The sequence below is a fragment of the Phaseolus vulgaris genome, chromosome 2, assembly GCF_051622355.1.
Source record: "Phaseolus vulgaris cultivar YP4 chromosome 2, ASM5162235v1, whole genome shotgun sequence".
Taxonomy (NCBI): domain Eukaryota; kingdom Viridiplantae; phylum Streptophyta; class Magnoliopsida; order Fabales; family Fabaceae; genus Phaseolus; species Phaseolus vulgaris.
In genome coordinates, this window is record NC_143499.1 from 14,715,149 (window position 1) to 14,730,300 (window position 15,152).

General features: G+C 40.2%; 1 protein-coding gene across 1 annotated transcript; it reads left to right on the forward strand.

Annotated features, from left to right (window-relative positions):
* Positions 1 to 12,829: 12,829 nt before the first annotated feature.
* Positions 12,830 to 14,842, forward strand: LOC137810768 (transcription factor TCP15). The gene has a single exon (XM_068612190.2). The coding sequence runs from the start codon at positions 13,289 to 13,291 to the stop codon at positions 14,549 to 14,551; it is 1,263 nt and encodes a 420-aa protein (XP_068468291.1). The 5' UTR covers positions 12,830 to 13,288; the 3' UTR covers positions 14,552 to 14,842.
* Positions 14,843 to 15,152: the final 310 nt, after the last annotated feature.

Here is a 15,152-nt window from a genome sequence, read left to right on the forward strand (position 1 = left end):
ACAAGCAACGACATAACAATTCTTTGTGACGTGAACTTTATGACTTTTCTGCAAAAGGTAGATCTTATTGTTTGAGGTTTACAAAATAAAATTCACAATCACCGTATGTGTGTATATACCCCGTCGCCAAGAATTAGCTTGACAATTGTTAGAAATAACTAATAAGATGATCGATTAATTAAATAATAATTAACCAATAAATTAATTATCATTAACTGCTATAAAATTCTGTGCAATGAAATTTATTTGGAATATATGATGCAAAGAATTGAGTTTTTTTTTAAGATATGGATTAGTGGATAAAGAGTTGTTTAAGTTCAATAAGAGTTGAGGGTCTTTCAGGATTAGTAAGTGTTTTCGAATGGGATTGGAATCAAGAGAACTATTGGAACTCTTTCTTGGTTGGTCGGTCAAGTCTTCACTTTCCTCCCAAAACAGGCTCCTCCCTCTTCTTTCGCTGCTCTTCCTCTCAGTTTCCACAAAATTTAGGTTCGGAAGATACTTGCAAAACGCACTCCGACACTCAAGTCAAAATTGAGTATTCGACACTCGGTACTCTGAACACTATATAATGACGTACCTGATTCTTGGATTTTGTGCCTATTTATATGGTTATTATGGGCTTTTTCTTATTGGACCAGATTATGGAACTAGGTCATGTTTAGGGATACATTACCTAGTGTTTGATTGTTCATTGGCCTCATTAATCCTACTTAAGCGTAATGGTCTTTGTGGTGTCGGTCGGCTTGTCGAGATATGATATTGGTCGTACGGACCCTACCGGTACACTTGCCCCCAGGTTCAAGGGTATTTAATCCAAAGAGTCTTTGTTTGAGACCGATGTGACGATTGGGCTTCCCGAGGTCTGACGTGGCGTTGGCGGCGCCGAATGCGTGTCGTGACGTGCATTAATAAGGGATTTTTTGGGCACCAACTAATGAGGGTTGTTGTGTCGAGGGAGATCCAACGGTTGAGATGAGGGTGACACTTCGTTTCCTGAGCCCCTAAAGGGTTATAAATAGTGGTCCCTTACACATCCGAGTTACTGTTTTGCTTACTCCGACATCCGAAACTCACTTGTCCTGGCGTGTTGCTTCCCATACACTCTAAAAGGTTATTCATGACTTCCTCTTTATCCTCCTCTTCTTCTTCATCCTCCTTTTCGTCTTCGTCTTCGTCTTCTTCATCTTCTGCTTCCTCTCTGACCGAACCCTTGTCAATCGGGGCAATCCAAGCGTTGCCCCCCTTGGGGGGGATCTGTAAGGGCTGACGACCCGGACGTTGCGATCGGTCGGCTTCTCCTGAAGAGTCATCCCATTGTTCAGGATTTGACTGGGTTGATCCCAAGGTGACCGAGTTTATCTTTGTCTACTGGGACTCATCTTTCATTGACGCCTTCATGGATAAGTACCATTTGTTAAAGTCGGATGCTTCTGACAGCATCTTGGCTCTTGATTACTATCGTCCAATTAACACAATTTTATGGGTCAGTCGTTTCCTGATGGTCATTTTTCTTTGTATATTATTGTCTTTTTTCTTATCTCCATGTCGCCCTGCCCTTCGATGACTTCACAATGGGTGTCCTTCGGACACTCAACGTTGCCCCTTCGCAACTCCATCCCAACAAATGGGCCTCCCTTCAATTCTTTCACCTCATGTTTGATTTGCTTCGCCTTCGTCCTACTCCTTCCACTGACCTGCACTATTAAAGTTTTTATCGAGACCGAGGGTAGGGAGCTCTTTTTTTATGAGCTCGATCAGTCCAAATTTCCTTTGTATTGGACCAAGGCCCCTACCCGCTTCAAGCAGTGGCCTCGTCCGGTCGCTAGTGCCGAGGAACAGGAGGTTTGCGACTTGCTTGATAGCCTCCCGAGGAGGCTGCTTACCCGCAAGATCTTGTTAGTATATAAGTCGTCCCAGAGGTGGACTAATTTTCAGTGTCTGCTTGTATTCTTTATTGCTTTAATGCTCATTCTATTTATGTTGTTGGTTAATATGTTTACTTTTGCTGTAGAAATCACGACGAAGGAGGCTCCTCAAGCAGTCTATAACCTCTTCTCGGCATTGATAGAGTTGCACTGCCGAGGAGTTATAATGGTGCGGTTAGCTGCTGACTCCTGCAATCGCAAGATTGAAGAGTTATCTTGGTTCGAGCATGAGCTGTCTGAGGCTACCTCTTCTTTGAAGTCGGCACTGGATCAAGTGTTGGCTAATGAGTCGAGGGCGGTTTGGCCTGAAGCTGAGCTCGAGCTAAACAACACTCGGTACACCGAGTTAATGGCCTTACAGGAGGTCGAGAAGAAGAGGATGGCTGAGTTGGAAAAGGCCATGGAGGAGTTGAAGTTGGACAACTCAACCCTCCAAGCCAACAAGGCTTCCTTGAAGGATGAGCTCTCCACTTAGGAGAAGCATATCGTCATCATGTTGGGCGATACCTTTAAACAGGCCGTCCGACAGGCCCACCATCTGTATGGAGGTCCCCCGGCCGAGGGTGACTTCGACGTCGAGAAGAACGTACGAGGGTCGGCTGGTGACCTTCTCTAAGATGGACGAGCTCTGGGCATCAACATCGAGGGCTGCTCGTGAAGATGAAGATGAAGCCATTAGGTTTAGTTTTCTTTTCTTTTTTTCCCTTGGGGCTGGGATGTGGGCTCTTTTTCGTTCCTTCGAGGTCGGAGTGTGGTCTCCACCTTTTTATATATCAATGAATAAGTCATTCTTCCTTTATATTTATTCTTCATAATACTCAAGTTATAAAGTAAAACTTTTGATGAGTAATCGCTCGATGCAGTTGTAGGTAAGAATTATTTTGCTTAAGTTTAGGAGTTCGGCGTACTTGATGTGACTGATGAGGTTAGGCGCATTTTTTTAAACCAAGTCTTTAGTATCGACCGGATATACCGATTAGAGTTATGTCCTTGACCGAACCAAGAGTTTAAGGTGTCGACATGGTATATCGGTTAAGGCTACTTCCTTAACCGAATTGAGCGTTTAAGGTGTCAGCAGGGTATGCTAGTTAAGGCTACTTTCTTAACCGAATTGAGTCTTTTAGGTATCGATAGGGTATGTCGGTTAGGGCTACTTCCTTGACTGAATCGAGTCTTTAAGGTATCAACAAGGTATGGCAGTTAAGGCTACTTCCTTGACCAAGCCGAGTCTTTAAGATGTCAGCAAGGTATGCTGGTTAAGGCTACTCCCTTGACTGAACCGAGTGCTGACATATGCGTAAATTTAAATTGTATGTTTAAATACACATGTTTGAAAGAAAAATGCCTCATTAAAACCTTCCTGACTGAAAACCCTCCTTTGGGAAAAAACGGTCAGGCGAGGAAAGAGTGCGTAACTTTTATTAATGCTTTAACTGCAATAAAACTTGAGGTGTGTGACATTCCACGTCCTCGGTACAACTTTTTCAGAAAGTCATTCTAAGTAATACGCCTCTCCAGCCGCAACATCTCGGATTCGGAAGGGGCCTTCCCAGTTGGACGAGAACTTGCCCTTTGTCCTCTTGGCTTCACTTCACATTCTCCAAACGAGTTCCCCTTTCTAGAAGCTTATCAGCCGAACCTTCGTATTGTACCTCCTGACCATTCGGAGCTTGCATGCGGCTTCGCGGATCTTACTTTTATCTTAGAGCTCGTTTAATAAGTCGAGTTCGACCAATAGATTCTCCTGATTTAAAGATAAATTGAATAGTTGCCTTCTGAAGGAAGACTCGCCCACCTCGGTTGGTATCTTGGCCTCGATTTCGTAGGTTAGGCTATAGGGTGTCTCTTGTGTTGACGTTTAAGATGTGTAGCGGTATGCCCACAAAACTTCAACCAGCTTCTTGGTCCATCGCCCTTTCGTCGTACCGAGTCACTTCTTCAATTCATTCAAAATGACCTTATTCGCTGCCTCGACCTATCCATTTATTTAGGGGTGCTCGACCGAGCTTGTTATCGATTTTATGTTGTGATCTTCGTAAAAGGACTGAAGTCCATGGTTAATGAACTGTCGACCATTATCGGTAATGATATTGTGAGGGACTCTGAATCGACACACAATGCTTCTCCATACGAAGTTCTGAACATTCTTGGTCGAGATAGAGGCGGGGGGCTTCGCTTCAATCCACTTGGTGAAGTAGTCGACCCCGACCAGGAGAAACTTTGTTTGCCTTTTACCTAGGCTGAAGGGGTCGATAATGTCCATTCCCAAATGGCGAACGACCAAGGCGGCGCCATGCTATGGAGTGTTTAGGGCTTTAGATAGGACAAAGGGCCAAACTTCTTACACTTAGTGCATTTTTTCACATAGTTTGCGCAGTCACTTTGAATGGTCGGCCAATAGTATCCGGCTCTGAGTGCCTTTGTGGCCATTGTCCTTCTGCCCGAGTGGTTTCCGCACGCACCTTCATGGATTTCCTTGAGAACATACTCTGCTTACTCCTTGGTGATGCATTTTAATAGTGGCCTGAAGTACCCTCTTCGATAGAGGTCCTGGTCAATCATGGTGTACCTTGTGCATTGTTGTCTCATCGCCTTTTCTTCCTCTGGTTTACATGTGCCGAGCTCCAGGTATTGAATGATTGGATTCATCCAAGTGTCGGCCTCAGTTATGGCCAGACATTCTGCTTCTCCCACACTAGCACTTTTCAAGTGGACCTGCACAACAGATCTGTGGTGACTTTTTTTTTGTAGCAATCCGAGACAGTGCGTCTGCCCTCGTGTTGTCTTCTCGGCGGATGTGCTCCACCGTTACCTTCTTGAATTGCACGATGAGGTTGGAGACCGTGTGGTAGTACCTCTGCAGCAGAGGCTCTTTCACCTTAAACTTTTCTTCTATATGACCGACCACCAACCAAGAGTCGCTTTTACATGTTACTTCACAAGCTCCTGTGTTGTATTCCAAGTGTAGACCGCCCGGGATGGCTTCGTACTCGGCCTAATTGTAGGTGGCCTTAAACTCGAATTTGAGTGCCTGCTCCAAGAGGAGGTCACCCGGTCCTTCGAGGACGACTCCAGCCCCACATGTTGCCTTGTTGAATAATCCATCAGCATATATCGTCCATCCAGTTGAAAGGTCCTGTTGGGGTGTTAGTTTGGCTGATAAGTCAACTAAACATTGAGATTTGATTGTGCCCCTTGGCTCGTATCGGATGTCAAATTCCGAGAGCTTCACCGATCGATCATGCGCCCTGCAACGTCTGGCTTAGATAAAATTTTGAAGATTGGGTAGTTGGTTCTTACCATGATGGTGTGATTTTGGAAGTAAGGTCTCATCTGCCTAGCCATTAGGACGAGGATAAATGCGACCTTCTCTATCATTTGGTACCTTATATTGGCTGCGTGGAGCATTCATCTGACGAAGTAGACTGGGTGTTCCTCCTTCTTGACCTCTTGCACCAGGACTGCGCTGACTGCCTCTTCCAAGACTGACAGATACACTATTATCGGTTCGTCGGGTTTCAGCTACTAGATGACTGTTGATGAGGATAAAAATGTCTTCAATTGATGAAAGATTTCTTCACATTTTGCTACTGAATTTTGCTACTTTTTGAAGCAGTTGCACCATCGATCTTGTGCGGTAGGCTAGGCGAGGGACGAACCTAGAGAGGGCGGTAAGACGCCTGATGAGTTGTTGCACCTTCTTCACATTCTGAGGGCTTCTCATCTCGGTTATCATCTGCCATTTATCTGGATTTGCTTTGATTCCTCAGTGGGTCAACATGAAGCCTAAGAACTTACCTCTTCGACACCGAAAGCACACTTCTCGGGATTGAGGCACATGTTCGTCCTCCTTAGAGCTTCAAAGACTTCCTCCAAATCTTTGATGTGTTGATCGAACGAGACTAATTTTACTACTATATCGTTCATGTAGACCTCCACATTCCAACCGATCATCCCCTTGAAGACCTTGTCCATGAGTCACTGGTAGGTAGCTTCAGCGTTCTTCAGGTCGAACGACATTACTTCGTAGTAATAGTTCGCGTCGTTCGTCATGAAGGCCGTTTTTTCTTTGTCTCTTGGGTGCTTACTGAATCCTTGGGGCATGATTATGTTGGTCTTAGTGACCATGACTACGTTGGCCAACCAACTAGTGTATCGGGATTTACGTATCAACTCGACTGACAAGAGCTTCTTAATCCCTTCCTTTGCTACCAATTTTTTCTCTTCATCGAGCTTGTGCTTCTTTTGGGCTATCGGACGCGCCTCCTTGTAGACCGAGAGCTTGTGAGTGATGATATCTGAGCTTACTCTCGGCATATCTAATGTTGTCCAGGCGAAGAGGTCTACATTCCTCTTCAGCGCTTGGTCTATCAGCTCGGCCTCGACCGCTGTTATAGTCGTGCCTACACAGGTTTTGTGCTCCTCGTCAATCAAAGGAACTTGATGTAGTTGTTCCTTAGCGTCGAGCCTTGGCTCAACTGTTCGAGGATCCAGGTCGACTAGGGCAACTGTGTACTCTCTACGCATCGGCTAAGCTTCTCTTCAAGGGGACCTTTGTCCCCGAGAGGATTTACGCCTATGGTATCGGTTGACACAATCGTCTTGTCGTGTTGGCTCTACTCTTAGTCTCTTGGTGTAACATTCATGTGCTACTTTCTGATCTACGTGCACCGAGAGAATATCTCTCGATGTCGATGGAAACTTCATGGCTAGATGAGGTGTGGAAACGATCGCCCTCATCCTGTTGATGGACGGTCGTCTCAGCAGGATGTTGTAGGAGGTGTTGGCATCGATAACTAAGTATTGGATTTTGATGGTCCTGCCCTCGGGTGCCCACTCTCACCCGAGAAACCGACCACATGGTCATCATCTGACTTCATTTCCTCCTCGGCTATCCTCATCTGTTTCAACATTTTCCAATCGAGGATATTCACCAAATTCCCTTGGTCCACCAGCGTTTTCATTATGGTGAACTTTTCAATGTCAATCGATATCACCATAGGATCATTTTGTGAGGGGTCGACACCTTTGAAGTCTTCGTCGGTGAAGGTAATGTGTGGCATCCTCGGTTGGAATGAAATGGTGTTCACCTGATTTACTGCCCTCGGGTGTTTTTTTCTGGCGTTGTTAGAGCTGCCTCCTCCAGTGAATCCCACAACAATTGTGTTGATGAACTCTCGGTCGCACCCTCTTTCATCCCTTCTTGGAGGGTCCTCCCTTCTTAATCGATGCTCAGGTCTTCCCTCCTTGGGAACCGCTTTGCCCCTCGACCCCCTACACAAATTGGCAAAGATGTCAAGCTTGGATAAGTTCCTTGATCTTATCCTTCAGTGTTTGACTCTCCTCCGTGGTGTGTCCGTTGTTTCTGTGGTATTGACATCAGCGAGTATGGTCAGCGTTTTCTCAGGGCTTACAACCCTCCTCGGCAGTGGAATCAACTCGACACTCAAAGCCTCGTCTAAGATATTTCCCCTGTCGGCACGCAAGGGGGTATACATTGATTGTTATGCAAACACATTAAACTGTACACAAATGGCGATACCATTCAAATAGTTGGGGTTAGAAGTGGGTGGTAACCCAAGGAAGAAACAATTTTTGAGAATCTATTTTGATAAAAAAAAATAGAGCTCGATTAAATGCTTGGAAGGGATAGATTTTTGTCTTGGCGGGAAGAATATGTTTAATTAAGTTGGTATTTACAGCTTTACCACTTTTCTACTTGTCTTTTTATAAAGCTCCTGAGTCGGTATGTAAAAGTATCACTAGTATTCAAAGGAGATTTCTATGGGGCTGGGACAAAGATAGTAGAACAATATCATGGATCAGTTGGGAGAATCTTTGCAAACCAAAAGAGGAAAGAGGTTTAGGGTTTAAAGATATACATTGTTTTAATAGTGCCCTCTTGGTTAAATGGAAGTGACGTTTAGTGAGTGAAGAAAGAGGGAAATGGAAAAAGATTTTAATTTCTAAGTATGGAATAGAATTAGGACAAACACCTACTCAAACTAGATTTCAATCTTGGTGGTTGAAAGACTTGCCTCAAGTGTATGGTGAGGGAGAAGACATGTTGACATTCTAATTATGTTGGAGATGTAATAGGTTTGAGTGGGAACTTGCACAAGAAGAAGAAATGTTAATGACTATCTAATGTAAATTTGAACAGAGAGGTTAAGGACTTAAGGGTATGGGAGGGTGACTATTCAAATAGTTTACAGTTAAATAGGCTTATGGATGCTTATCTAACTTCTTCAGAGGTCAAAATAGTGGAATCTTTAAAGATTTCTCAATGATTAAAGCATTGCCTAATGTGTTAACTCTCTTGTGGAGGGTTTTTTTGGAAAGAGTTCCAACTGTTAGTACACCTACTTATGCACTTTGCCAAGTACAGGCAAAATCAACCCAACATTTGTTTATGTAATGCAATATTGCGTATTATGTGTGGAACTGCTATAAATGGATTGATATTTTTTTTGTTCAACATAAGGATATATAAAGTACCATTTTGAGAATTTTCATTTGGCTCATGTTAATTTCAAACAAAACCTTTCGTGGAAAGGTATTTGGGCGGTAGTTGTTTTGAAGTATTTGGGATCATAAGAATAGATTCATATTCAAGCGATGTATAGTTGACATTGAAGAGATTTTTCATATGGCACAACTCAAAACTTGGTTATGGATGAAATATAGATGACATTCTTTTAATTATTCCTACTCTAATGGGAATTTGAATCCTCTCCTTTGTATTAGAAGTTATATATAAATGGTATGTGATATAGTGAAGGGGAGGGGATATGTAGAGGTGCGAGTATTGGGAATAGTGGTATACCTAAGTTTGTAGGAATATGAAAGATGGGGTGAAGTGGAAAATTTGTAATGCGAGAAGCAATAGAGGAAAGTTTATAGGTTGAGGTGGGAAGATGGTTATTAAAGGAGTGGTTATTGGCAATATATGAATATAACTATTGGAAGTTAGGCATATGAAGGGTTTATCTTAGTATATGCATATGAATTGACATATAGATTAAAACTCAATTTTATAAGACTAGAAATGAATTCATAGGATTACAACATGCTCATTTGGAAAGATTCTCCATCCTACTAAATTGTAGTATTATGTTCATCTTGTTTAAATTCCTAAGTTTATGGGTGGGGGAAAATAAAAAAAATAAGCCAAATTTTGGGAGCCATTGGTTAATAAGTTTAGGAAAAAAATTAGCATCTTGGAAAGGAAAACATTTGTCCTTTACAAGTAAAGTATGTTTGATCAAGACAATTTTAACAACCTTGCCTTTATATCACATTTCCTTCTACATGATGCCTTCATTGGTGGAAAAGTATATTAGAAAGATCCAATTGAATTTCCTATGGGTTGGGAAAGTGAAACTAGAAAGATATCATAGGGTAAAATGAGATGATATATGCAAGAAGAAAGAGGCAGGGGGCCTAGGGTAAAAGATCTGAAAGTATTTAATATAACACTACTAGCTAAGTGGAAATGGAGGATAGGGTCAAAGCTAAAGGGATTATGGAAAAGGTTATTGAATCCCAATATGATGGGTGAAGAAACATTGGGGAAAGAAACAATAGTAACAAGTCTAAATGGTGGAAGGATATAAAGGAGATGTGCAAAACAAGTAATGAAAATTGGTTTAATGATAACATAGTCTAGGTAGTGGAAAATGGGAAAGACATAAAATTTTATGATAAGTGGTTAGGGTACCTATTAGGGAAAGAATTCCTAGAGTGTATGGAAATGCAGTAGACAAGTCTTTAAGGGTTTCTAAAGCTGAATTCTAGGACAATGAAAAATTGGTGTGGTAAATTGTGTGGAGGAGAGAATGATTCAAATGGGAAAAATCCTTACTTAGACTTGTGGATGAACTAAAAGTGTCCACCTAAATAAGGACCACGTAGATAAACTGGTTTAAAGTTTAGGGTTTAGGATTTTGGAAAACAAGTAAAAATCAAGAGTTTTGAGTCAAGTTGGCGTATGATTTGTTAAAAAATATATGGGGAAGGGGATGATACATTTTCAGATTTATGGAGAATTAAAACCTTTCCTAGTTGAAAACATTTCACTTTGCGTGTTCTTATAGATAGAGATGTCACTAAAGACAATTTGGCAAAAAGGGGAGCAATTCATTGTGATAATCTTTGCCCTATCTGTGGAGATCAGATTGAAACAACTTCTCATCTATTTTTTTAGTTTAAAATTGCATGTTAGATATGATATAGGTGCGATAGATGAGTGAAAATTAACAATGCAACACATTGCTAACCAAAGGTACACTTTAATCAGCTTTGCATTTAACAATTCAATTCGAAAGCGAACTTAATATGGAAGGGTATGTGCAAAACCTTGATATCTAAAGTAGTTTCTATAATTAATAAAAAATTATAAAGTATTTTCTAAATTGGTATCTTACATTAGCTAACAAGGTTTTAACTACAAATTACTTTAGTTTCTAAATTAGTCATAGTTTTTAGTTTATAAACTAGTATATCAATTTAGTAACTAATTATTTTTTGTCTCTAAAATTAGTTGTTATTTAGTAATTTTCTATGCATGATAGAAAAAGGTACCGATTAAGCCCAACCATAAAATGTGGACGTCCAAGGATACACAAACACATCCTTAGACCAGAAAGACCAAAAAGAAACAAGTAACTATATGTTAAAGGTGAATAGGGTGCAAATCATGAAGTCCTTTGTATATACACTTTGATGTTTGTCTACATCAACCAATAGCAATCCTACACACAATTGCATTTTAACATAGTATGACAATAGTGTAGGTGGATGATTATTATAGACATTAGTGTTGGTTATTTTAGACAAATAAAAAATAATAGGTTCAAATAAAGTGCATGTACAATTTATAGTATTTAGACTAGGAAAGTGGTAGGTAAGTAGAAATGTCTAAGATATGTTAAGATGGGGAATGTGTGGAGTCTTAAATTTTTGTTGTGTGCTTTCTTGAGTGTGTGAGGATAGTCTACACACTTAAGACAAGTATTTTTTACAAGAATAGTTGTATATAAGTATAGGTAGTTGTATATAAGTGTAGATATGTATATAGGTTGGAACACCCAAACTACTATATATATTTATATATTTATGTTTATATATTTATTACTGATAAAAAAATATTTTCATAAGATTATTTATCCGTAGGTGTGAATGAAGAAAAGAAAATAATTGGTTTATAAAAGAAAACTTGAAGCTTTAACAAACCATGACCAAAATAGCATAACTTAAATCTCATATTACCTAATAATCTTCTTGAATTAATACAATTACTTCTAATGATTTATAAACAATATGGTCAAATTTGTTGAAAATCGCACATCGACTAAAAATAAAGTTAATTAGATAATCCTCATTTTACAAGTCGATTTTGTGATAATGAATTAAGTTTTAATTCATCTTTTAATATGATATCAAAGTCTATATCCTAACAAAATTTAATGGATTTATCATATCATTGACTATCAGATCATTCATAAATATTTAATCTCACATATAACGTGTATCTATATAAAAGAGTAGGTTGAAAATTTTAAACACAAAAATGAATTCCAAGAATGTATGAGTAGCTACAGTCACAACTTCAAAATTCCTTTACATGCATATATTTTGTAGAAAAAAAATAAAGAAAAGACAATTTTCCGAAATTATTACCCCCAGGAAAACGACCATAGGTTACACACATTCGTCTACGTATTATACTTGATTGAGTCACATGATAAGGTATAAGATGTTTGTTTGTTAAATAAAAAAGTGTTAAGTAGAGTGATGATGAGTAGTACTAAGATTAAGAAGATGACGTAATTTACATATGTTTTTAGTTAGTAAAAGCGTGATATTTGTTGGAATCGTAAATGGAAAAATAAAAAGCATGGAAAAGTGGAAGTGTGATGGTAAATGGTAAATGGTATGGTTGTTAACCCTAGAAATAGAAGAAGGAAAATGGGGGAATGAGGGGCAAAGGAGGAAGAAGAAAAGTGCAATGATGAGTTGAATGAGATGGGATCCACTTGATTATCTTTTTATTTGGCTTAGTTTTAATTTTTATTTTTGACTTAGGAGTTTGGGTCCCATTCCGGCCACCACAGTCTTTATGGATTGAATGATAAAGAGCACCGCACGTGGAGTCTGAATCAAGAGACTGTCCACTGTCCAACCACAATCAAATGACACCCTGTATTTTACTTCTATTTTCATTTCCTCAACTTCAAAATTAAATCAAATCAAATATTCCCAAACAAACCTCACTCAATCAATATTCTTCCTCTAACATATCAAATTTATATCATCAACTCAAATAACTTTATAAAATTACATTAAACTTCATCATTATTTTATACCAAATATTTTATACATCACATATGTATTTTATACCAAATATTTGATGAATTTAACTATATTTTACAGGAAAAACGTATTAATAAAAATATATGTAAGGAGTATTTCAACTTGTTATACAAAACCAATATAAACTAATATTTTAACTAAAATGTTACAACTACTATTTGAATTTATAAAATAACAATTTTAAGATTTTTTACATGTTTCAAAGATGGTTTTAAAGATAACTAATTTTCGTTCATTTTTATATCAGTTTAATAGAGAATAATAAAAATATTGTTATTATGAGAAATAAGGATTTACACGCTTTCCTTTGAAAAAACGAGACAGGAATTATGAAAAGTTGTTAAGAGGAGTGTGATTGTTTTCCATTTAAGATTTATTGTACAGCTAGCATGTTGCAGCCTCTAATTGAGAAAAGTAAAAAATAAAAAATAAAAATAGAGACATTGATTTCAAGAGTGTTGAAAATAGGGAGAGTGATAAAACTAGAGAAGACTAAAAAAAGGATTCCATTCATAAAAAAACAAAAAGAAAGAGAAAGGCTATGCTTTTTCAAAATTTACTGAGCCCTTATTATTCCCACTCATTATTTTTGTTGCTTAAAGCTTGGCCTCCTCTCCCTTATCCTCTATCATTCATTCATTCATTCATTCTCTCTCTCTCTCTTTCCACACACAGAACAACTCAGCTCCAAGCTCCCATCTGAAAGGAGTTCCATGCTCCACAAAACACACAACACACAGAAAAAAAGAGACCCACTAGCCCACTAAGAGATACAATTTCAGGGTCAGCTCCCAGCTACACATACAAAAAATATATATATATTCAAAACATATCTACCGCCAGTACTCCTACTTGCACTATTGCTGCTAGCTAGGTACCAGATAGGAGAAAGAGAGTTGTTTTTTACATAAACCCCACCAATTCATTTTTATTTTTCTTTAACAAAAGTGCTTATAGAGAGCTTCGTTATATGAGATAACAACATCATGGAATTGGAGCCTGATCATCATCAAAATGGGATCCGAACCAGACCCAATTTCCCTCTGCAGCTGTTAGAGAAAAAGGACCTTGATGACGTCACAGAGCAACCTTGTTCCACCACTACCAGGGACACTGTGCTAACTGCAACTACTATTACTACTACTTCTGCTACTAATAACAACCTCCACTTGGCCGACCAGTCCAAAAAGCCTCCGCCAAAGAGGACTTCCACAAAGGACCGCCACACCAAGGTCGATGGCCGAGGCCGCCGGATCCGTATGCCGGCGGCCTGTGCTGCCAGAGTCTTTCAGCTCACGCGTGAGCTCGGACACAAGTCTGATGGAGAGACCATCGAGTGGCTCCTTCAGCAGGCGGAGCCTTCGGTCATCGCTGCCACCGGCACCGGCACCATTCCAGCCAACTTCACCTCCCTCAACATCTCCCTCCGCAGCTCCGGCTCCACCATGTCGGCGCCGTCGCACTACTTCCGCGGAAACTACTTCAACCCTAGCACGTTCTCCACCTCCACTGCCGCCGCTGCGGCTGCGGCGCAGCTAAGGAACCGCGCAGAGTGGGACCGGAACATGAGCATGGTGATGGAGGATTCTCGTAGGAGCATGTTGGAGAACACTTCTTCCATCTCCGCAATTTTGAATTTTAACCCTATGGGTAACATCAATGTAATTCAGCAAGCGAAACAAGAGCTTCGAGAAGAATCAGGTGGCGGTCTTGAATTGGTGGCTACGGATTCTGATGGAAGCTTAGGGAGAAAGAGAAGGCCAGAGCAAGAACTATCACAAATGGGAAGCTATTTGATACAATCGAGCACAGGCTCACTTCCGGCGAGCCACGCTTCCAATACGGCGGCGTTTTGGATGGTGGCGGGTCACGGTAACCAATCCATGAGTGGTGGTGGTGGTGGTGGTGGCGGCAGCAATGGTAACGATAATCCCATTTGGGCAATTCCCTCTGTTGGGAACAGTGGGGTGTATAGAGGAGCTATGTCTCCCCCGGGTGGCATTCATTTCATGAATTTTGCTTCTCCGATGCCCCTTATGCCCGGTGGTCAACTAGGTTCAGGTATGGTAGGTAGCGGAGGTGGCGGCAGCGGCAGTGCTCAACTCCTAAGTGAAAGTAACTTAGGCATGCTTGCGGCCCTTAATGCCTACAGACAGATTCCGGCGAACGGCGTCTCGGAGTCTCCGGGAAGCGCTGGACAACCTCACGGCGGAGATGATGGACGTGACTCAACCAGTCAACATTCCTGAGGGTCAAATAATCACGTGTATGATCTGATGCTAGCTTCTTAATTTTTCTTTTAATCACTATATTATTACTAGCAGCAGTGTTACTATTACTACTAATCAGTGGTTTCCAAATTATATATTAAATACGTAACTATATATGTTATGTTCACTTGCAAAACAGCAAGAAGCCCGAGTTTGATTGCTTTGGTATATTGAGTTCAGTATGCGATTTTGGACCTTTGGTGTGATTTTGCTGGTTGACCATGTTAGGGTTCGAGAAGAAATTAATATACGTATATTTTAATTCCATTATACTTTCTCTATATATGCGCTATGAAGGTGTTTAGATAGCTTAGTTTCTTAGTAATCATCATGAGATCGTGGTTTTGTGATCTGAGATTTGTTGCTTGGTGCTGCACAATGATTTGGCATCATTGCATAATTTTATAGAGAAACATGGTATTTTGGGTGATTAATAAATTAGTGTTGTTTAGAGGAAGGTGGTAGGTTTAACAAAGTAATAATTTAAGTATCCATTATTGATGTGGAGAAAATGAATAAGGTACGAATTTGATCTTTTACTGCATTGTGTTGAAGATGCTGCCCTTCTGGTAAGTACTGC